This window comes from Phaseolus vulgaris, chromosome 2 (genome assembly GCF_051622355.1).
Source record: "Phaseolus vulgaris cultivar YP4 chromosome 2, ASM5162235v1, whole genome shotgun sequence".
NCBI classification, from domain to species: Eukaryota; Viridiplantae; Streptophyta; class Magnoliopsida; order Fabales; family Fabaceae; genus Phaseolus; species Phaseolus vulgaris.
Window position 1 is genome coordinate 6,222,847 of NC_143499.1, and position 23,528 is coordinate 6,246,374.

The following is a 23,528-nucleotide window of genomic DNA, read 5'->3' on the forward strand; positions in this document are numbered from 1 at the left end:
TTTGAGGTTAGTGATGCCTTCCTCTATAGAGTCTTCTAATAATATGGATTCGTCTTTGACTCACACTGCATCTGGTAGTGCGAGTCAGTCGTCGGACGGCCCAAACTATGATTGGGTCGATCCGTCCGTCCTTCGAATTCCCAGTAAAATTAAGTCTTCTGATGATTTGGATGAATTTCTTTCAAGTCATAAGAATTTTTTAGCGCCAGACTGCCCGACCGAGGCGCTGACCGTAGATATATGCGGATTGACCGACCGTGTGTGCCACGGTCGGGAGAATGCTCCCCATGATTTCTTTTTTGTTTATAGCACTTTCTTTTCTCATTTGTATATATCTTTTCCTTTTGATGATTTCACCATGAGCGTCCTTCAGATACTCAATGTTGCACCGACCCAACTACATCCAAATTTGTGGGCAATCTTACAAGCCTTTCGAATTATTTGTCAAATTTTTGGCCTTACGCCTACCCCTGAGTCTTTTTTATATTACTATAATACTCACCTGAGTACTCCTGTCGGTTGGTTATCCTTGTCCAGTCGTCCGGGGAATGTGCGTTTTGCCGCATTTACCACATCCTATAAGAATTTTAAAGATTATTACTTCAAAGTGTTTGTTGAACCGGACGGCCGAGATTTGTTTTATAACGCCGATGGGACCACAAAATTCCCGTTCCACTGGACTGAGAAGCCCACTTCCCTTGACCATCGGTTTTAGGAATCTTTATCTCCCTTCGATAAAGAAATTTTGATGATTGTAAACCAGCTACCGTGTAAACTTCCTACTCGGGAATTGGTAGCCCTTTATGGGTCGTCCAAGCAATGGGCGGACCTGAATGGTGAGTACCTTTTTCTCTCGGTCGTTTCATTAATAATTCGATGTTTCTAACTTGTGCATGTGTTTTTTAGATATTGTCTTGACGATGGATCCTAGCTTGAGGAAATATATGAACACCTTGAAGAGACAAGCTAAGAAAAGTAATATATTTGCCCTTGATGGGATCGCGCCCTCGGTGACCGAGCGGGAGGTCGTGTTGGCCGAGCCCACTACCGCCCCAGTTCAAGGTAAAAAAAGGGGGCGATCGACTAAGGCGCCCCGTTCCGAAGTCTGATCACCGTCCGGTAGTCCTGTTAGCATGTTGGGGTCATTCGTAAGGGTGGCCCCAACTATGCAGTTTGATTTGCGCCCGAATGACGAGGGTGTTCTGGCCGCTATTCCCACGTTGGACTTAATCGAAGAGATGGTCGAGTTGCAGTGCCGGGCGACGGTGGTTAGCAAGGCCATTGGCGATGAGTTGAAAAGGGCAAAGACAGTGTCAATTCCTAAATTGAAGACCCAGCTGAGTGAATCGGTCGTCTCTCTAAAAGAGGCTTTGAAGGCCGTTGCTGAGGCTCGGGATGAGGCACGTTAGGCCCAGGAAGAACAAAAGGCCTTGAAGGTTACGTTAAGTCAAGTGATGGCCGAGCGAGCTGATGCTGTCAAGGAGAAAGAAGAATTGGCTGTTGACAAGGAATCTCTTAGAGCCCAAGTTGAACAACTCCAGGGCTTTATGCTTAGCATTAACGAGGAATCGTTCAACCAAGGCGTTCGTCAGGTGGCTTTCTATCACGGCATACCGGCTGATGACCCAAGGTATGATTCCGGCATGGATGTGATCAATGGCCAAATAATGCCGCTTGGGGGTGAGGATGCCGAGGATGTTGACCAAGAGAATGAGGTAGTGGAGACACCTCAACTGGACGAGACCACCATGCAACCGGATGAGACTATTGACATCGTCTGAAATACTCTTTACCTGGACCCGTGGTGTGGGCCGAAAACAATTTATTGTTTTATATTTTATATTTTAACTGCTTTGAACAATTGTCTTTTCCTCTTTTATTATCCATATGATGCTTTGTTGTTAAGTATTCTTGTCGATATGTGATTGCCTGATCAATACGTGATAACTCTAACCGAATGAATGGTTACTCGACTACTCGACTGAATGAACGGTTAATCGACCGAACGAATGGTTTAATTAATAATGAATTATTAATTTCTGAACAACAATAGGTAAAGAACATTTGAGTTATGGTTTCAGATCGAACGAATGGTTTATTAATAATTGATATTAATTCCTGACCAAAAATTTGGGAAATAACGTTTAAGTTATGATTCGGATACATTGAAGTTATAATTATGGTTGAACGAACGGTTAATTAATAATTAATTCCTGACCAAAAACTTGAGAAATAACGTTTAAGTTATGATTCGGATAACATTGAAGTTATAATTCTGGCTGAACGAACGGTTTAATTAATAATTGATATTAATTCTTGACCAAAAATTTGGGAAATAACGTTTAAGTTATGATTCAGATAACATTGAAGTTATAATTCTGGCCGAACGAATGGTTTAATTAATAATTGATATTAATTCCTGACCAAAAATTTGGGAAATAACGTTTAAGTTATGATTCGGATAACATTGAAGTTATAATTCTGACCGAACGAACGGTTAATTAATAATTGATATTAATTCCTGATCAAAAATGGGTAAAGACTTCATGAAGACGAAATTTTTAAAGTGCCTCGTTAAAACCTTCCCGATCGAAAACCCTCCTTAGGGATAAAAGACCGAGCGAGGAAAGAGTGCACCGAAACTAAATTTATTTATCAACTGTAATAGAACATGAGATGCGTGACATTCCACGTTCTCGGTATGGATTTTCCTGATAAATATTCTAAGTAATATGCTCCTCTTGCTGCTGTATCGGCAATACGGAATGGTCCTTCCCAGTTGCTTGAAAACTTTTCGTCGTCCTTCCGAGTGTCACTTCGCATGCGCCAAACTAAATCTCCTTTTTGATAACTTCGTGGCTTCACTTTCAAGTTATATCTTCTTGCCGCCCTTATCTTGCACGCTTCTTCCCTTATCCTGCATTTATCCCTTAATTCATTGATGAGGTCGAGGCCGACCAGTAGGCTTTCTCTGTTCAAGTCTAAGTCTAACGTTTGTCGGCGTAATGAAGGTTCGCCAATTTCGACTGGTATCATGGCCTCGGTGCCGTACGTCAGACTGTAAGGTGTTTCCTGAGTTGTCGACTGAGGGGTACAACGGTAGGCCCAGAGAACTTCTAACATTTCTTCAGTCCAATTTCCTTTGGTTGGACCAAGTCTTTTCTTCAACTCGTTGAGGATGACTTTGTTGGCGGCTTCGGCTTGACCATTGGTTTGTGGGTGCTCGACCGAGCTAGTGATATGTTTAATGTGGAGTTTTTCGTAGAATTCAGCTAGCCCTCGGTCGGTGAATTGTCGACCGTTATCGGTGATAATAACCTGAGTTAGGCCGAACCTGTAAATAATATTTTTCCAAACAAAGTTCTGGACGTTACGGGCGGTGATGGCCGTCAATGGTTCGGCCTCTATCCACTTGGTAAAGTAATCGACGCCGACCAACAGGAACTTTCATTGCCCTTTTCCAGGTGCGAAGGGTCCAATAATATCCATCCCCCATTTCACAAAGGGCCAGGGAGATAGGATGTAGTGTAGATGTTCTGGTTTTTGGTGCGACAGGGTGCCGAACTCTTGACACTTTACACATTTTTGGACATATTCGGTGCAATCTCCTTGCACGGTCGGCTAGTAGTATCCGGCCCGCAATATTTTGGCAGACATAGTTCGTGCTCCTGAATGGGTTCCGCATACCCCTTCGTGTAGTTCGATCATCACATAAGTGACTTGCTCCGGACTGAGACACTTTAGGAGAGGACGGGAGTATCCTCTCCGATAGAGGTCTTGGTCAATGAGTATGTATCGAGCGGCCTGCTATTTCATCGATTTCTCCAAGTGTGGATCACATATTCCTTCGATAAGGTATTGCTTAATGGGAGTCATCCAGTTAGGTTGAGTATCGGTCGCCATGCATTCTTCGGCCCCAACACTTGGTTTAATAAGGGTCACGTGTATGACCGACCGATGGACTCCTTTCTGTTTGATAGTGGCCAATCTTGACAGAGCGTCCACCCGAGTGTTATTTTCTCTCCGTACGTGTTGGAACGAGATTTCTTTGAACCTGCTTAAAAGATTTTTCACAAAATGGAAATATTGTTGAAACAATGTTTCTCTTACCTCATACTCCTCTGTGAGCTGTCCGATGACTAGGCGGGAGTCGCTTTTACAAGTTATATTTGTTATCTCTAACTCGATTGCCAGGTGTAAACCTGCGATTATTGCTTCATACTCAGCCTGATTATTTGAAGTTTTAAATTCAAATTTCATGGCTTGCTCGATAACGATTTCTCTTGGTCCTTCGAGTACAACTCCCGCTCCGCACGAACAACTGTTTGAAGATCCATCCACGTATAGTGTCCATCGGGGTGTCTTCTCTTCGGTCGGGTAAGGAGTGAGCTCCACTGTGAAGTCAGCAAGGGCTTGGGACTTAATGGCCCCCCTAGGTTGGTATTCGATATGGAATTCTGACAGTTCGATTGCCCAACCTATCATCCGTCCGGCTAGGTCAGGTTTTGTGAGGATTTTCATAATGGGATAGTTAGTCTTAACTATGACTCGGTGATTATGGAAATACATCCGCATCCGTCGTGCGGTAACGACCAAAGCCAGTGCGACTTTTTCTACCATCTGGTACCGAATCTCCGCACCGTGTAGGACTCGGCTAACGAAGTATACCGGTCGTTCTTCTGCTTCAATTTCCTGCACCAAAACAGAACTTATTGCTTCGTTGGAGACAACAAGGTAGACTATAATGGGCTCACGTGTGTTCGGTTTCTGGATGACCGGTGGGGATGCCAAGAATGTTTTGAGCTGGAGGAAATTCTGTTCGCACTCATCTGTCCACTCAAACTTAGTCATTTTCTTCAAAAGTTTTATAATAGGTCTTGTTCGTTCGGCAAGCTTGGGTACGAACCGAGACAGTGACGTAAGACGACCCACTAGCCGCTGGATCTCTTTAAGTCCGCTGGGACTTCTCATTTCTGTGATTGCTTTGCATTTTTCTGGATTAGCTTCTATGTCTCGATGGGTGAGCATAAAGCCTAGGAACTTCCCGCCTTCTACGTCGAACGCACATTTTTCTGGATTCAAGCGCATACGGTACTGACGCAAGGCCTGAAAAACTTCTTTCAAATCGGAAATGTGTTGTTCGCACGAATCTGACTTGACGACAATGTCGTCGACATATACCTCTATGTTCCGACCGATCATTTCGTGAAAAACGTGGTCCATAAGTCGCTGATATGTGGCTCCGGCATTCTTGAGGCCGTTCTGAACGCAGTTTTCTCTCGATCACGATGGTACATCTGTATTTGGTTATATCCTGAGTAAGCGTCAAGGAAGCTTAAAATTTGATGGCCGACCGCACCGTCAACCAGTCGGTCGATTGTAGGCAGAGGGTACGAATCCTTCGGGCACGCCTTATTAAGGTCTGTGTAATCTACACACATTCTCCATTTACCATTCGCCTTTTTGACCATCACAACGTTGACCAACCATGTTGTGTAGTGGGCTTTCTGAATAAAACCAGCTTGTACTAACTTGTCTGTTTCCTCCCGTGCGGCTTTGCGTCATTCTTCACCTAGCTTTCTTTTCTTTTGGGCGATCGGTCTGGCTTCTTTATAGATGGATAATCGATGGGTGATAACGTTTGACTTTACCCCTAGCATATCTGCAGCGGTCCAAGCAAAAAGGTCAGCATTCTTCGTTAACGTCTTACCGATTGCTTCACGGTTGTTCTGCTTGAGAGATGTTCCCATGTGCGTTTTGCGGTCTTTGTCGCGGAGGAATATGGGTTGAAGATCTTCCCTTGCTTCCATTCGGGGATCATCCAGCCGGGGGTCTAGGTCGACTAAAGCGACTAAATGCCTTCTAAATCCTCTTCCTCTAGAACGTCTTTCTGGCGATCGACCTCTCCGCTCTAGGGTTCAGTCGGCCGACGTGGTATAAAGCCTTCGGGTTGGCTCTACCTTTAGGCTAGCTACATAGCATTCTCGTGCTATTTTTTTTATCTACATGCATGGTGGCTATATCCCCGTTGACCGAAGGGAATTTCATGGCTAAGTGAGGGGTCAAAACAATGGCTTTCAACCTATTAATGGATGGACGACCGAGCAAGATATTATACGATGTATTGGCGTTGACTAGGAGGTATCGTATGTTAATAGTTTTGCTGAGGTAATCATCGCCGAATGTGGTAAATAAGTCAATGAATCCTCTTGTATCTACCCTTTCTCCTGAAAATCCAACTATCTGTTCATTGTAAGGATGTATCTCTGTCTCCGAAATCTGCATCTTCTTGAATGTATCCCAGTAAAGGATGTTGACCGAGCTACCTTGGTCTACAAGGACCTTAACGATTGCAAACTTGTCTATTTCCACGGTTATGACCATGGGGTCGATCGCTGTGAAATCGTCATCAGTAAATGTAATTGGTGGTATGTGTGGTCGGCGGTGTGTGGAGGCCGAATAGACGGATTGGATCGCCCTTAAATGTTTTTTCCTTGCCGAATTAGAACATCCTCCACCTGCAAAACCACCTGCAATGTAATTAATAATTTTTTAATCTCTAAAATAATATCTAATTTAGTCACTATAACAATTAATTATTTTTTATTTCTAAAACTAGTTTTTATTCAATGATTTTCTAATAGTGTAATTAGATACTCATTTAAAAATTAGTTTAGATACTAATAATTTTTTCTATAAAACAATATCTAATTTAATCAATATTTATTGTTATTAAAATTAGTTTTTATTTAATAATTTTTTTAATAGTATATGGTTCTATAATTTCACATATGTGTATAAATTTTTTATATTATTTTGGGATCTCCAAAGTTATGTTGAGTTACATTTATTGAATCCAGTTTTGATATACATCAAATCCGATCCAAAGGGTAACAATATAAAATAAATTATATTTTTTAATATCTCATTCAACACTTGAATTTTAGATTACTTTTTATTCTAGGATCTGGAATTTTTTAATGTCATGATTAGTATGGTAACGGCTAAGTGGTGGTTGGTCACCTCATTGGAACAGTTATTATGTGTCTTTTCTTTTTGCATTAATTCCCTAAATCAGAACATTCCGGAGTGTGTATATTATACTTATTAATTGAATTCAATACAATAGTTTCTCTTATAGGTACAATCATCGGTACAAAATAACATCAATCAATACCAAATACTGTTACAAAATCTATAGTATAATTGTTATGACTTGCAAGAAGAAATTATTTTGATTAATTGTTGTGTGAACATGACTTAGCAAATTCAAGTTGAAATGTTTTTTTCTAAAATAAGTGGAAGTTTATTAATAGCTATTACAAGTTTATACAAAATAAATATTGTCATTCAAATTGTTAAGTTATAATCATACAATCCTTGATCAAGTTTTGTCAAAATTAAAAATTAATTTACTTTTTGTGTTTCTAAAAGCACACGTATGGAGAACGAAATATTAAATAATTTTATATTAATACAAATATTTCTTAAGATGAAAATATGTGAAATGAACATTTATTCTAATGATGGATTTTTTAGATAAATTATTAAATAATATAATGACTATTATAAATATGTACTATTTATTTAGGGTTATGTTAACCACGATTGTTCAGATAAAATGCTGATTAAAAACTAGGTATTATGAAATATGTGATATTGTGATTGCAAAAGCACTATCAATAAAGTAAAAAATTGAGATGATAAAACAATTATTTAATAAGGAGTTTTATAAGATGGGTTCAATTTCCTATTGAGCATCATTTACACTTTTATTTTCTCATTTAGTATTATTTTATTTTTATTTTTCTATTTAGCACCCTTTTGTTTTTATTTCCCTATTTAACACCCTTTTATTTTTTATTTCCCTATCTAGCACCATTTCAAAAATAAATAAAAAATAATCAATTATTTTTTTTGATAATTTTAATTTTGAATGCATTAAAAAATAAATATTTTTAATGTTTAAAATAATTATAAATATAATTAATGAATAAAGAAATGAGTTTTACAAAATAAAAATAAAAAAGTAATAAATTAAAAATGTTTAGTTTAATTTTTTTTAAATGAAGAAAATAAAAAATTAAACCCTACAACAACATAAAGTTGAATCTATAAACATAAATTAGTATTTATTTTTATTATTATTGATGATGTAATCATGTTAATTTCAAGTAAAAAATACAGGACATAATTATAAAAAAAGCCAAAGTCAATTAGTATTAATTAATAATGGACACACAAATAATATTGAAGTGCTACCCTAAATGCAAAATCCTAAAAAAAAAACTAATGCAAATGCTACACTTAATGCTTATGAGAAGAAAAAAATGCAAAAATAAATAAGTATAGAAAATAAAAAACAACAACAATAAAATAAAAACAAAAATAAAAAATAAATAAAGAATGACATAAAAAAATAATAACTAAAAACATAAAAGATATAAAATAAAGGCAAAACAAAATAAGAAAAAGATAAAAGATATAAAAAAAAATCAAACAAGATAAAGATAAGATATATAAAGCGATACTAAATACGTATATGTTGATTATGAAAAGAAAAATAAATTAAAGATGACCATTTATTTAATATTTTCTTCAATGTTACATTAAATAGTTTGTGCAAAATGAAACATAATTAATGACGAGAGGTGCACAATCCAGTAATGTTGGGACAAGTGTTTTTTTGTGTATTCTGGTGTTTGACAATAAGAACATTTTTTTGTTCGATCATGTTGTTCTCTTATGTGCATATCAGTCCTTATTTGACTTGACTTAGGCCTTTCCTTTGAGGTTCTTTTCATGTCGGGACTTGGACATAGTATTTGACCAGTGTATGCAGGCCAATACTCTTCATTTCTGAGTTCCATCAAATAGTCTTTCGTAACATGAAAGACCTGTTGCAATGTTGCTGTAGTGCTAGATAGGGAAATAAAAACAAAATGATGCTAAATAGGGAAATAAAAATAAAAAGGTGCTAGATGGGGAAATAAAAGTGTAAATGGTGTTAGATAGCTAATTGAGTCTCATAGGATAATTCTTTTGTAATTCCTCATTAAATTTTAAAGTCTTACTCAATAAAAATTTCGTCTTTTAAAAAAAAAAAACAATTAGTTAAGATGTTGTGATGTTCAACTGTTCCAAGATGTTAAATGTCAAGACTTGTTTTTGGACCAATGTATATATTAGAACACATTAAAAACAAAATTTGAACAGAAAGAAATAGAAAAAATAATTAATTAGATAATTTTCTTTTCTTGACTCACCTTTTCACTCATTCAAATAATATAGTGACTTTCCTCTGTTTATATATGTACTGTCTCAAATCGGGTAGGTATTTGGTCGAGCTCACTAAGGGCCCATCTGGGGAAGGTACAATGTGAGAGCTTAGCATAAGCCACGAACTGACCTAACAGACCCAAAAACACAACCTGTTTTGGCCTTGGCCCATTGTTGCGCAACGCCAACAAGGGACAAATTCCACTGAAGGAAAGTATAACGTTTTTCCTACACACACATATTCCCTATAGCGTAATAAATATAAATATCATATTCCCGATAGCGTAATGAATATAAATGGCATATCCCCGATAACGTAATAAATATTATCCTCAGTATCCATGATTACATTGTTTAACTATTCCGATTTATATACTTTATATCCAAATTTTATAGAAAGTTACTGTGAAATGACACATTAATGCCAGGAAAGATCAGGGTCAGAAATTCAAGCCCACGTACGCTTATAAATAGACAACCACCTACAGGGAGTATCTAACTTGCATCTTTGCAGTATATTTTACCATACACATTATATTTAGTGCTCTCACTGACTTGAGCGTCGGAGTGCAATCGTAGGTGGAGCCCTCCTCATCCCCAGGAGATCGGTTTGCTGAAGTCTAGAGGTCATTCCCATTCACTGACTGACCGACCACCTGAAAGGAATCTGAGAAGAGCTCATCTATACTCCGACCGACTTCGAGCCGACGAGAACATTTGGCGCCCACCTTGGGGTAGGTAAAACTGTCCCTACTACCACCAATCACTTAAGATATACATATGATTTTGATATTGTTTATGCAAATCTTATTTCAACATTTAAATCTATTGAGAGATTATTCTTGTAAGAAAAAAAAAAGACGAATTGGAAGAAGATCAGACAAATCTTTATAAATAGAACATGAATCCCAAAAATAAGATAAGTATTATTTTATGCCATACATACTTCAGTGACATATTTTATGCTCTTACCCACTTGATCGTTGGAGTATTGACAACACGTGGAATCTAAGGAGGGTACTTTACAATTATATATTCTTGCTTATTTATACTGTTCAACAGGAATCCTACCGACTCATTATCACCTTGTGCGACCAGAGAATATTATCGCCCTGTGCGATCAAAATTATTATTGTCCCAATATAATTATTATTTAGATCTATTATAATTATCATCATTTAAATTTGTTGAGATTTTATCCTGAAAAATAGCAATTGTTGTTATTTAGATCTGTTATGATTATAATCATTTAAATTTGGTTGTCGTCACTTAGGACCTGAGTAGTCCGATCGAAAAATAACCAGAGTTTTAATCTGGTCGCTACAATAACGAACCTGAGTAGTTCGGTAATCTACATCACGAACCTGAGCAGTTCGGAAATCTGAATAACGAACCTGAGCAGTTCGGTAATTTGCATAACGAACCCGAGTAGTTCGGTCTAAATATGACACCAGAATTCAATCTGGTAGCGTACATAACGAACCTGAGCAGTTCGGAAATCTGAATAACGAACCTGAGCAGTTCGGTAATTTGCATAACGAACCCGAGTAGTTCGGTCTAAATATGACACCAGAATTCAATCTGGTAGCGTACATAACGAACCTGAGCAGTTTGGAAATTTGAATAACGAACCTGAGTAGTTCGATAATCTGCATAACAAACCTGAGTAGTTCGACCTAAATCTGACACCAGAATTCAATTTGGTAGCGTACATAACGAACCTGAGCAGTTCGAAAATCTGAATAACGAACCTGAGCAGTTCGGTAATTTGCATAACGAACCCGAGTAGTTCGGTCTAAATCTGACATCAGAATTCAATCTGGTAGCGTACATAACGAACCTGAGTAGTTCGGAAATCTGAATAATGAACCTGAGTAGTTTGGTAATCTGCATAACGAACCTGAGTAGTTCGACCTAAATCTGACACCAGAATTCAATCTGGTAGTGTACATAACAAACCTGAGCAGTTCGGTAATCTGAATAACGAACCTGAGTAGTTCGGTAATCTGCATAACGAACCTGAGCAGTTCGACCTAAATCTAACAACAAAATTCTATCTGGCAGCGTACATAACGAACCTGAGTAGTTCGGTAATCTGCATAACAAACCCGAGTAGTTCGGTCTAAATCTGACACCAGAATTCAATCTGGTAGCGTACATAACGAACCTGAGCAGTTCGGTAATCTGAATAACAAACCTGAGTAGTTCGCTAATCTGCATAACGAACTTGAGCAGTTCGACCTAAATCTGACACCAGAATTCAATCTGGTAGCGCATATAACGAACACGAGTAGTCCAACCAAGACCAACCACTAGAGTTGTCAACTTGGCTAGTTCAACCACGAACCTTGGACTGCCAGGAGGTGGGCCGACGTGGCCGACTTGCTAGGGTTTGGACCCTGGATTTTTAATAAGCTATTCTTTTTGAAAAATGGGTCAATGGCAGGAATTGGGCCGACGTGGCCGACCTACCAGGTTTTAGGCCAAGTTGATCGACCTGCCAAGCGTCTCGGTATCCAAGTTTGCAGGATTAACATTCCAAGCTTTTTCGTCTTGTTAAATTCAACTCAAGGCTGGGGGGCTGTGTACCGTTCCGAGACTATCAAGAGTTGGGCCGACGTGGTCGACCTGCTAGGGTTTGGACCCTGAATTTTTAATAAGCTATTCATTTTGAAAAATGAGTCGATAGCAGGAGTTGGGCCAACTGACGGTTAAACGCCACCAACCATCTCTCACCTTTAAGGCTCAACCATTTCCTTTACCGACAACCCAATGGTCAGCTAGGAAGTTTTCCGATCTCACCGTAGACCCACATGAAGTGGAATGTGGACCGACCTCCGTACTTCGCATAGCCAGGAAGTTTTTCGATCTCACTGTAGACCCACACAAAGTGGAATGTGGACCGACCTCTGATGGAAGAGGGCCCAAGCTCACCACACGATGAAAGCCAAGCCTCCAAGACTAGACGGTCTAGCCTATGATGAGGAGCGTCTAGACTCAAAAAGGAGCGTCTAGCCCATGAAGAGGAGCGTCTAGCCCATGATGAGGAGCGGCTACATAAGGAGCGTCTAGGCCATGATGAGGATTCCTTCTAGACCGTCTAGCTTCACATACACATGGGTCAAAGCTACGGTTTTGGGAAGAGAAGACCTTTGTAATTGTTACATAAAGGCCCATTAGGGGTGCTTAGTAATTAGAGTAGTGTAAAAAGCATATTTGTGTGAACATTCTAGAAAGACCATGGAGGGGGTGAGCATAAAAACTAGACACACCCCTCCCCATGTGCACCCATGTGCCATGTGCACCCATGTGCTTCACATTTACATTTCATTTGGCTAGCATTAGGGTTGCATTATGGTCCTCCTTAGCCTATAAAAGGAGGAGCCTACACCTTGTATTTTCAAGTTTAATTGAGTATTGTTATGCTGCCAATTTTGTGCACTAGCTTTACTTCTCCTAGAAATCTAGGCTATAAACTTCAATCCTTTCACCTTTCTCCCTTGAGCTGGCCGAACCACTCAAACATCACACTCCTCATGCACCTTCAAAGCCAACACAACTCCTAGGAGGGCTTTGCTTCACTCACCCATTGCTTCCGCATCACGTTTTTCTACTTTGATTCAAGAAGAACACATGAAAATGCCATCAACCTCTATCCTTCGCACAACCAGGAAGTTTGCCGATCTCACCATAGACCCACACGAAGTGGAATATGGACCAACCTCTGTCCTTCACACAGTCAGGAAAATTGCTGATCTCACCATAGCGCTTTAGCCTTTGCGCCTCGTAGGCTCGGCCCAAGGCTGAGGAGCTGTGTACTGTCCCGAATCGGGTAGGTATTTGGCCGAGCTCACTAAGGGCCCATCTGGGGAAGGTACAACGTGAAAGCTCAGCATGGGCCACGAACTGACCTAACAGACCCAAAAACACAACCTGTTTTGGCCTTGGCCCAGTGTTGCGCAACGCGAACAAGGGACAAATTCCACTAAAGGAAAATATAACGTTTTTCCTACACACACATATTCCCTATAGCGTAATAAATATAAATATCATATTCCCGATAGCGTAATGAATATAAATGGCATATCCCCGATAACGTAATAAATATTATCCTCAGTATCCATGATTACATTGTTTAACTATTCTGATTTATATACTTTATATCCAAATTTTATAGAAAGTTACTGTGAAATGACACATTAATGCCAGGAAAGATCAGGGTCAGAAATTCAAGCCCACGTACGCTTATAAATAGACAACCACCCACAGGGAGTATCTAACTTGCATCTTTGCTGTATATTTTACCATACACATTATATTTAGTGCTCTCACTGACTTGAGCGTCGGAGTGCAATCGCAGGTGGAACCCTCCTCATCCCCAGGAGATCGGTTTGCTGAAGTCTAGAGGTCATTCCTAAGCACCTCAATCACCGACCGACCACCTGAAAGGAATCTGAGAAGAGCTCATCCATACTCTGACCGACTTCGAGCCGACGAGAACAATATATATATATATATTTTAAATTATTTCTATTTTACTCAATTTTAGTTTCTTACAAAATTTTAGAAACTTTTTTTACGCCACTGTTAACCAAAATGGCTATAATCTATGGACACAATTTTACACTGAGCCGGCTCAAGAATTAGGTTAGAGGTTTTATAATTGAGTATTGATCAATTATATCTCAAGTTGGAAAAAGAAATATTTTTTTAATAAAATTGATTAATTTAAAATTTTTATTAACCAAGTTTTTTTTTTATAAATAGCTAACGTTTATTTTAAAATTATTTTACAGTGTGTTTGGATCAAATGTAATTGCTTTTGGGTCTTCCACATCTTTAAAAAGGTTTCAAAAAGGTAATTGTTTTTACGTTAAATTAGAATTTTTATTCTCTCATAAACTATGTAGCAGAGACATTGATACGGATACGGATACGACATGAACACGAACACGAAGATACGTATAATTTCTAAAATGTAGGACACAGGAATACAAATCTATATATTATATAATTATGAATTATATAAATTGACAATAAATATTTATGTGCATTAGTATGTTCAAGATTAATTTTTTTGGAGTAAAAAGATGTTTTTCATGATTGGTTCAAAATGATTTGTTTATTATTTTTATAATCATAATAAAAATTTATATAATAAGTTTGAGTTTTTAGAAAATTAATGTATTTTTTCTTTTTAAAATTATGTTAAAATCGTATTAGAATTTTCAGAAATTTAACAAATACTTTTTGAATCGGACACTTCATGGATACCTACGAGTATCATATCATGCGAGTGTCAGTGTCCGATACGAGTATTCGACATCTACAAACAATTGAATTCATAGCTCATAAATGAGAATGTTTTACGCATCCAAATCTAGAATGTTGAACTCCTAAAAAATAGAGATTATTTGTTTATTATGAATAAAAATTACAAGAAAAGAGGTAAAGTGAAAGCTAAAATCCAAAAGTGTGAAGGTTGAGAAAGGGGAAAGTGGAAAAGAGAAGCTAAAAGGGCAAAGAAATTGGCGGGTAAATGTGTGTGAGCAACACTTCCAGTTCAAATTCAAAGCATCAACGGGTGGAATCACCGAATCTGCATTGCTGATAGTAGTAACACTTTCCGTTTCCATCACCAACTCAACATTGATGCATGTGTAAGAGAGAGAGAGAGGGTGTGGAAGAGTGGTACACGAATTAAATCGCAACATTGAATGCGTCCAACAACTCAGTGCCCATCCAATTCAATTCCGATCAGTGCAGTCAGCCACTTTCTCAGATCATCGCAGTCTTTCGGTAACTATTATTGCTATTTATTTCACTTCACATTCTCCTTCGCCCAAAAAACGGTTTCACTGTTTCGCATTTTTGTTTTATTTTTTATTCTTTTTTCAATTTGATTCTTCTTCTATGTTAAGCATCCTCGTCTCAGTTATGCTCAATTAATTATTGGAGGCCCACACTCTCCCTTGCATTTGAAACACGGTCCCTGGTGTTCCGTTGTGTAGTAAATAGTAGTGTGTGGGATTTGATAGTGTTGTTGATGGATGGATAGATAGATGAAGAAGAAGGCCAGAGGGTTTCTAGATTAGTTAAGAATTAATGATGGGTGAGTTTGACTTTCATATTGTTTTTGACAAAGACGGTAATGCACAAGTGGGTGCATATGCTGAGCCTCAGAGTGCAAATTCTAGGGTACACAGGCGCTCTAACAGGTTTTGTTTTTGCTTAAACTGAAACTCAATTGTGCCTCCGTATTCTTTGCTTATAATAACGTTCGGAGAACATAGTAAATAACTTTTTTAAGCTAAGGATTTTTTTAAGAAATAAATAAAAATTGGTTAATGAATCTCCATTTGTGTGAAGAAGTTTAACTATTTGGCTTTTAAATGAAAATTGTAATTTCTTTTGGTTTGAATTCAAGAGCATTATAAAAAATAAAAAGTGGAGAGAATGATAGGTTCCCACTGAATATATTGATGAAGTAACGAATTAAAAAAACTTGGTTTGGGTGGGGTACTTTGTGGATTATGGTCAGAAGGCTTTAGGGTAAGTGTTGATTTTTATTTTTTTTGACAAATTGCTGTTATCGTTTTGAGTTGCTTCATTTATGTGATTTGTTGTGCACTTCTCAGTGCTTCTTCTGACAGGAACCTGAAATTTTCCAGAGGTGTAGTTTTACATCCTTTAGAGAAAGGCTATGACGAATCTCTTGTGAGTTGTGAGATTGAAGTATAAAGTTGATCTTTTACTTTTTAAGTCATCTTATAATCCTTTGGAGGAAACAACGGATATAGAGTATTGTAATTTTGAATTGAAAGTAATTCAGTTGCTATGTACAGGTTTCACCAACTTCAGTGACGGCTTCTAGGGTACCAAGTCCGTTACATGACAACCTCACCCGTAACAAGAAAACTTTTTCAAATCATAGATCATCGTTGGAAAAAGATGTAAGTTATATTTGTATATAATCAGAGTGGGTCTTCCCTCCTGTTTTGGTTTGGTGGAATTTATCTCTGGATATCTAGATTCTTAGATATTTCTTGTTGACAATTCTTTCAAGTTTACACAAGCTGAGATGACTCAGAATGACACTATACTGCTTCTTGGTTTTCTCACCTTTCCCCCAAAATTGAGTTAATGTTTTTTCTTTTACCTTTAATGTACAGTAGAAGTTTTATTTCGAAGTTGAAAATCTGGATTTCCAAGTTCCAACTACACTGGGGTATATACCTTGAAGAGACCTTCTTTAGAAGGAAAGAAATTGAGTATATGAACGTGGCACTAATTGATATAAAGTAATATTATTAGTATTTGCCATACTCTTTTCAGTGGATAATAAGTTTGAAAATACTTTGTGGCGGGAGGAGAGGTACAATTCCTGAACAGATCGTTGTCAATAATGAGAAGCTTAGAAGCATCGTAAGATCAAGAAATCACAATGGAAAAGAATTGTAGAAAATATTCATATGGATATAAGCAAAGCTTAAGAAAACATAGTGTGTTTTGGGGAAATGCATCTTCTGTATTTTATCCCTTCTATGGAAACACATGGGAAACATTTCGTGTTGGTTCTTATTTTTCTGTAAGATGGTCATAGCTTAGTATTTCGTCGATGCCCAAATCATATGATGTACTGATTTGCAGGTTGAGCAGCTACAGCTACGCCTACAGCAGGAAAAATCTATGCGTATCCTGCTTGAGAAAGCAATGGGCCGTGCCTCAAGTACTTTATCACCTGGACACAGGCACTTTGCTGCTCAGGTAATTTGACATTTGCTACTTAAGCATGGGCCTCTGTGTTCTATTCTCACTTTCTTAATCTGTTAAGATATTAGTGGACATGGTAGAGAAATAAACCATTCATGGACACCCACCAAACAACTGCTTTCAGGTTAATTTGGTTCTTTACTATTATCTTGTGCAATTCTTTGTATGGTTAGTCTTCCGACAGAAGTATTGTTATGTTACATGTTATGTTACTGAAGTGTTCAAGTTTGAACAAACACGACAAAACATAGAATAAGCTATTTAGGATTATAAATTATCAGGACTAGAGGAGTTGATTCACTTGCAAAAGAACTATAACTTGTGATAAGAATAAAGGGACACTATGCTTGAATTGCAAACTTTGATTGACATGTGTAATGCCCAATGTGATCTTTCTCATTCAAGTTATGGCCATAAGTATTAAGTAATCATTGGTTTTATAGAAATTAACTATTTTTTCCTTTTTCCCATTTTCAGACAAAAGATTTAATTGCTGAAATTGAGTTACTTGAACAAGAAGTTACAAGCCGTGAGAAACACGTGCTTTCCATGTACAGAAGTATTTTTGAACATTGTGTTAGCAGGCCACCTTCTGAACAAAATTCTGGGGTGGCTTCACCTGCTCACACAAAGCACGAATCTAGGAAGCATCCAAGTATAATTTCAAGTGCTTTCTGTTCATCAAAAATGTTTCCCCTGAGACCCTTGCAAGCTCTTGCTTCTAACAATGACTTGAAGAATAGAATTTTTGGGTCAAGTTATGCTCCTTTATCTTGTGGCAAGGGCAAAGTTTATTTTGGAAAGACTTGTCCTGATTCCCATAAGGTATAATATATGGCTATAGTTACCCGTTTTCTTTGTTTTTTCTGTGAACAGAAAAAGCTTATACGTAATTGCATCCTATAGAAGAATCCAATATACTAAAAATTTTCTTCTCATGTTTGTTCCAACATTTTGACCTTAATCGTGTCAGGTTCATGAGAAGTTTACCAGAGTGGAGAAAACTCCAGTATTGCGAACATTAAAAGATCATCTAAACTTGTGCCCGAACAGGCTCTCTGAGGAGATGGTAAAGTGTATGGCAACTGTATATTGCTGGCTCCGTAGTGCAACCTCTGTAAATACTGAAAAGAGTAGGTCATCCACTCATGCTATACGGCCAAGACATGGTATTGTTGTAGAGGATCGGGACTGTTCTCACAAATCAGTAGTGGAAATATCTTGGATTGCTACTCGGAAACGTCATTCTTCACATGCTTCTTACGCCATTGACAACTACAGGTTGGTTCTTTAAATAGGATAGCTTCAAGATGATGCTATATTAATAATATGAGTGCCAAGAAGGTGCTTCTCATGCAATTTCAAAGAATCTTAACGCAGTGGCATACCTTGAAATTTTTTCCTCAATTGAAAAATTAGAAACTCAACAACTAATAGTTCTGTGGCAATTTTAGCAAGAGTTATTTACGATTACCCACTATTATATGTTTATCGTGGTCTGTACAATGATTTTCTAGACAACTTTTGTTATTTGATTTACAGTTTTTTTTTCCTAGACATCTTAAGTAGTAGTATCAAATCAATACAGATGCTTAAGTATTCTGTGACTTATGTTTATAATACTGCAGCCAAAAAAAATCAAACTACTGGAAGGCTGTCAATAGATTCTAAACCCTAAACCCTAAACATCAAGAATATCTCAAAAATAAACTATTTGAAAACCTGATATAAATGTAATTCCTTACAGTTTAAGTTTGTGAGAACACAACAAGTTTTCTTAATCTACTTAACTGACAGTCTATTAAGGGAAGACATTTCATTTCTAGTTTTCTGTGTACTTGTTATTTTTATCCAAAAGCTCCCTAGATTCTTATGATTGAATTGTGGACTTAACCCATTCCTTCCTCACTTCCTCAGAGTACTAGTTGAACAACTTGAAAGGGTGAATATCAGTCAAATGGAACACGATGGACAGATTGGGTTCTGGATCAACGTGCATAATGCTCTTGTGATGCATGTAGTATTCACTCTCACATGACCATGATTTTTAATTAGCCTACTTTCAGCATGTATAACTTTCTTTTACTGTTAACAGGCATATTTAGCATATGGAATTCCCCAGGGTTCTCTGAAGAGGCTGGCCTTGTTTCACAAGGTAGTTTATTTCTTTATTCAATTGGATATTGTACTTAGTCAGCTCAAGTTATTAACACTTTAAGAATGTTTATTAAAACTTAAAAAGGATAATACTTTCCCTGAAGTGCTTTCCCTCAGCCAATCTTTGTTCAGTCAAGTGCGATGCCTAGACCAGGAACCATATCCAAATAATGTTTATTTCAAAATTTTCTAATCCAACAAAGTCACATCTACATGGAACATGAACTAAAATCTTCCTTTGTAGGAGGAAGAAAAAGAAACTCCCATTCACCTTCTCTTGATTACTTGTTACCATTTAAATGGCATAAGTTGTCAAAAGGCATATCATCTAAAGATGCTATGCTATTTCGAGGCCATTTAGATGCCATTGAGAAGTAACTTACGTTAATACATAATATCATAGAGATACATCTTTAGATTAGAACTTCCATTTTCTCACTGGTACAATCTTGTTCTTAATTATACTTTAGTTGATATGTCATGGAAAATATGAAATGATGAGTACAATGTGTAGTGCAGGCAGCTTACAATATTGGTGGTCATATCATAAGTGCAAATGCCATAGAACAAGCGATATTTGGCTTCCGAACGCCCCGCATTGGACGGGTACTCATCTGACACTTGTGTAACAAATGCTCCTGTAAATATTTAAGGAGTTGTCAGTTTTGTGGTTGCATTTAAATGGTGGAATATTTTGATTGGTCCAAATAGTGTAACTCTCTCTATATATGTCTTTCTGTTTTGACCCGAGGGTTACAAATCACAGATTCTTCCTTTGATTTGCATCTGCTGCTTGCAACAAGCATATATTTCTGCAGTAAGACATTAATGTATCAATTTGAATGAGGATATCATTAAATTGGTATTGCACTGCTATGGTTTTACAATCCCCATCACCAATGATCTTCTAAACTAATAGGGTTGTTTACTGGTCAGGACTAGACAAGGGTGGATAAGAAAGTTGTATCAATGTGGGCAAAGATATAATCTAGATAAGATAATCTTATCTAGTGTTTGATACGTGTCATATGTCATAGTAGATACGAATATAAATTGTGTACAAATAAGAAAATTCTCCTCACGAAAGGAGGGTGATAGTGATGGTAGTGGCAATAGATGTGGGACAGTTGTGGTGCTTGTGGAAGTACTAGGAGCAGCAACAGAAAAGGAAGAACAATTGAGCAATAGTTAAAATAGTAACACTCATGATAGTTAGTCTTTGTTGATAAATTGTTTTTTTTTTGTGAGAAAGAGACTGGACAATGTGATTTTGGTTCTCTGAGATGAGGTTGAAAGGGGAAAAGATTGTTTATCTTTGTCATTATTTTTCCTAACCCTACTTCCTTTTCTGTATAAATTTAACTTAATGAACAGAATAGGATGATCTTGTCCTATTTGATTAGCTCACTAGATGGACGACAGCAGAATTGGACTGTTTCCTCTAATCCTTATCCTAAGCCAGAAGGGCCTAGGGTTTGCTTCTCATCTGGAAAGGGAAGACCATGACTGTACAAGAAGTTTTGATATAATTATTTTCTGAGTGAGATGCTTAGAACTCCATTAGAACCTTATTTCTTTTCCTAATATTATTCTGATTTTTTAAAGAGAATTTGAAGTGAAAAATTCTAATACCAAATTTTGATGTTAGGATGGCATCTCATGTTTCATCTGATTATTGTTTTTGTTTGTCAAACACAGTGGCTTGAAAGCTTTGTGTCTGCAGCTCTGAGGAAGAAAAATGGTGAAGAAAAGCAATCAAAATTGTATATTAATGATTTCCAACCCCTTGTTTGCTTTGCCCTTTGCACTGGGGCATTGTCAGATCCTGTGGTAATTTTCTTTCATTTACTTCTCTTCCAAGAATTGCAGTTTTAATCTCAATGACAAATTGTGTCGTTAGTTAAAGATTTGCTCTTCTTGAGTCTGTATCTTGATCAATGTTTGATGCATTGATGAAGTATAGTAAGCGAAGAAAAAGGGTAATATGAGAAATTCTAAAAATATAGGGTATGATATTCACATTTACATCCATATCACTTCCTGCTCTCTTAAATAGTTTATCAATACTTTTCTTGTTACTGAGCTGCAGCTAAAGGTCTACACTGCATCAAATATAAGAGAACAGCTGAATTTTGCAAAAAGAGAGTTTCTTCAAGCAAATGTACTTGTAAAGAAGTCAAGCAAAGTTTTTGTCCCTAAATTGGTGGAAAGATTTTCTAGAGAAGCATCAATCAGTTTAGATGATCTCCTTGGATGGGTAATGGAAAGTGTTGACAAGAAACTGCATGATTCAATACAGAAGTGCCTTGGTCGTAAATCCAATAAAAAGTCATCTCAGATCATAGAATGGATACCTTATAGCTCTCGGTTCAGGTACATGTTGTCGAAGGATCTAATAGACAAGCCATGGTGGGTATAACTATGACATTTTACTGCAATTAAGAGATCTTTTACTTCTTTTTATTAGGTTTGACTGTTTTGAGGAGAGCGAGGAAGTTAATTGTAGCTGTTCATAGAAATTTCTTGTACATTTTAACACTATAATTTTTTCTTGTGTTAGATTTGGAACTCTTACTATCTAAATCTAAATATTTTGGTAAATGTAGCCGTCTAACTTGGAACTTGTAGAATAGAATAATAAACGGTCATCAATTCATGGTAGATATAGGTAAGCAGAAGTATAGAAATGTTCTCTAACAATTTGAGCAATAAATACTTGGATTAAAGGACTGAAAAATTGTTTGGACATTGCTCATATTAATTGTTTAGAATTAGTGTTAAAAATTTGAATTTATTGATAAATAAAGGAAGAAGAAAATTATACTTTATCTTGATATTTGTCCAAACAAAATTAAGTTAAAAGCATCTCTAGTACAAGAATCTTAGTTCTGAAATTGAGAGTTTTAAATTTAAAACACAGGTTCTGTATAAGATCCTGTATTTTATAAAAAAAAATATAATAATTAAATTCATTATAATTTTATAAAAAGGTTTATATACGAACAAAAAATTACAAAAGCGTGAGGCTTATAAATTTTATTATTGGAATGAAACATGCAAGAGCATTTTTAAAATAATATGACATAATAAAATTCAATTCAATTAAAATAAAGTTCGTTGAGAAATTCCTATAAAACCCTTAGATTAATGTGTTTTTCCTCGTTCTAGTTTAGCTATATTATGATAAAAGTGAAGGGGGAAGAGTAGCAAGCAGCATTCTTACATCTTTTAGGTTCTTTTTGTATTAGGGACTGATTTAGGAAGTGATAAAGAAATGAAGAAAAAAAATGGAAAAAGTGATTTTTTTTTTATTAAAGATTGAGAGTAAAAAAATGAAATGAAAATTTATAAAAGTTTGATAAATGATTTGATTGCTGGAATATAATTTTTATATTATATTAATAATTTAATATAAAAAATATTTTTAAAAATACAAAATTAAAATAAATTATAAAATAAATTAAAAAAATTATATTTCAAAATAAAAAATATATTAAAAATATATTTATTCTTTCTCTCTTTTTATAAGTTGTCTTTCCTCTCAAATCTCATATTTCAAAATAGAGGAAAACACACCTCTCATATTACAATTCATTTTAAATAATTAGAAAACAACCAAATTAAATGTTAACATTTTCATCAATGGTATGAGGGTATGTGTTTGGATTTAAGAGAGGGATTTGAGAGAAAAACTTCAAGAAAATGGTGAAGAAAATGAATGTGTTTTGATTGAGCTATGCTAGAGTATATTTGTGAGAGGAATTTATTGGGGTTTGTGAGTGATGTTATGGTTGTGGTGGAATTTTTAATCTTTTTTAAAGGTGTTAAATGAAAATTTACAAATTTATCCTTATAATTAAAAATTTATATATAATGAAATATGAACGATTTTTGTCTATATTTGAATTAATTAAAAATAAATAAATTATTTATGGTATCGTTGAATTAATATTTTCAAAGAAAATACAGGTTAGTTAACATTGTCACAACATGAACTTTTCATAAAAATAATACACAAATTCATATTCATATAAATATAATTTAAAAAAAAAATATTCACTTATTTGTGAATTTTAGTTGTTTGTAATTAAAACATTGTTTTTAAAGTGTGTTGAAACTGACTTTAGGAAAAAAAACATCATATTATGTCAATTTGTGAGAAAAAAAAATTGTGTTTGTGTTGAAAATAAAATTTGAACTTTTCATAATTGTTAAAACTTTTAGGTGGAAAATTATTAAACATTTTAAATTATGAAATTCAAATAAATAAATTCAATATTCATAATTTATAAAATATAATTATTAAATTAATTTGTATT

General features: G+C 36.1%; 1 protein-coding gene across 19 annotated transcripts; it reads left to right on the plus strand.

The window, feature by feature from the left end:
- Positions 1 to 14,666: 14,666 nt before the first annotated feature.
- Positions 14,667 to 21,810, plus strand: LOC137810491 (electron transporter, putative (Protein of unknown function, DUF547)). Of its 19 annotated transcripts, none has more exons than XR_016518405.1 (12): positions 14,725 to 15,497; positions 15,918 to 15,996; positions 16,112 to 16,232; positions 16,930 to 17,046; positions 17,530 to 17,877; positions 18,026 to 18,333; positions 18,970 to 19,069; positions 19,148 to 19,207; positions 19,729 to 19,815; positions 20,584 to 20,749; positions 20,908 to 21,039; positions 21,299 to 21,810. XR_016518405.1 is itself a non-coding variant. In XM_068611771.1 (11 exons), exons 2-11 carry the CDS (start codon positions 15,983 to 15,985, stop codon positions 21,626 to 21,628), a joined length of 1,617 nt encoding a protein of 538 aa, XP_068467872.1. In that variant the 5' UTR covers positions 14,716 to 15,078; positions 15,918 to 15,982; the 3' UTR covers positions 21,629 to 21,810. The 19 variants fall into 19 exon arrangements, 13 of the variants coding, with proteins under 13 accessions (XP_068467872.1, XP_068467878.1, XP_068467877.1 ...); XR_016518404.1 differs by having other exon boundaries at positions 15,249 to 15,497; positions 15,918 to 16,014; positions 16,125 to 16,232; XR_016518407.1 differs by having other exon boundaries at positions 15,475 to 15,831; positions 16,125 to 16,232.
- The last annotated feature ends 1,718 nt before the right edge of the window (positions 21,811 to 23,528 follow it).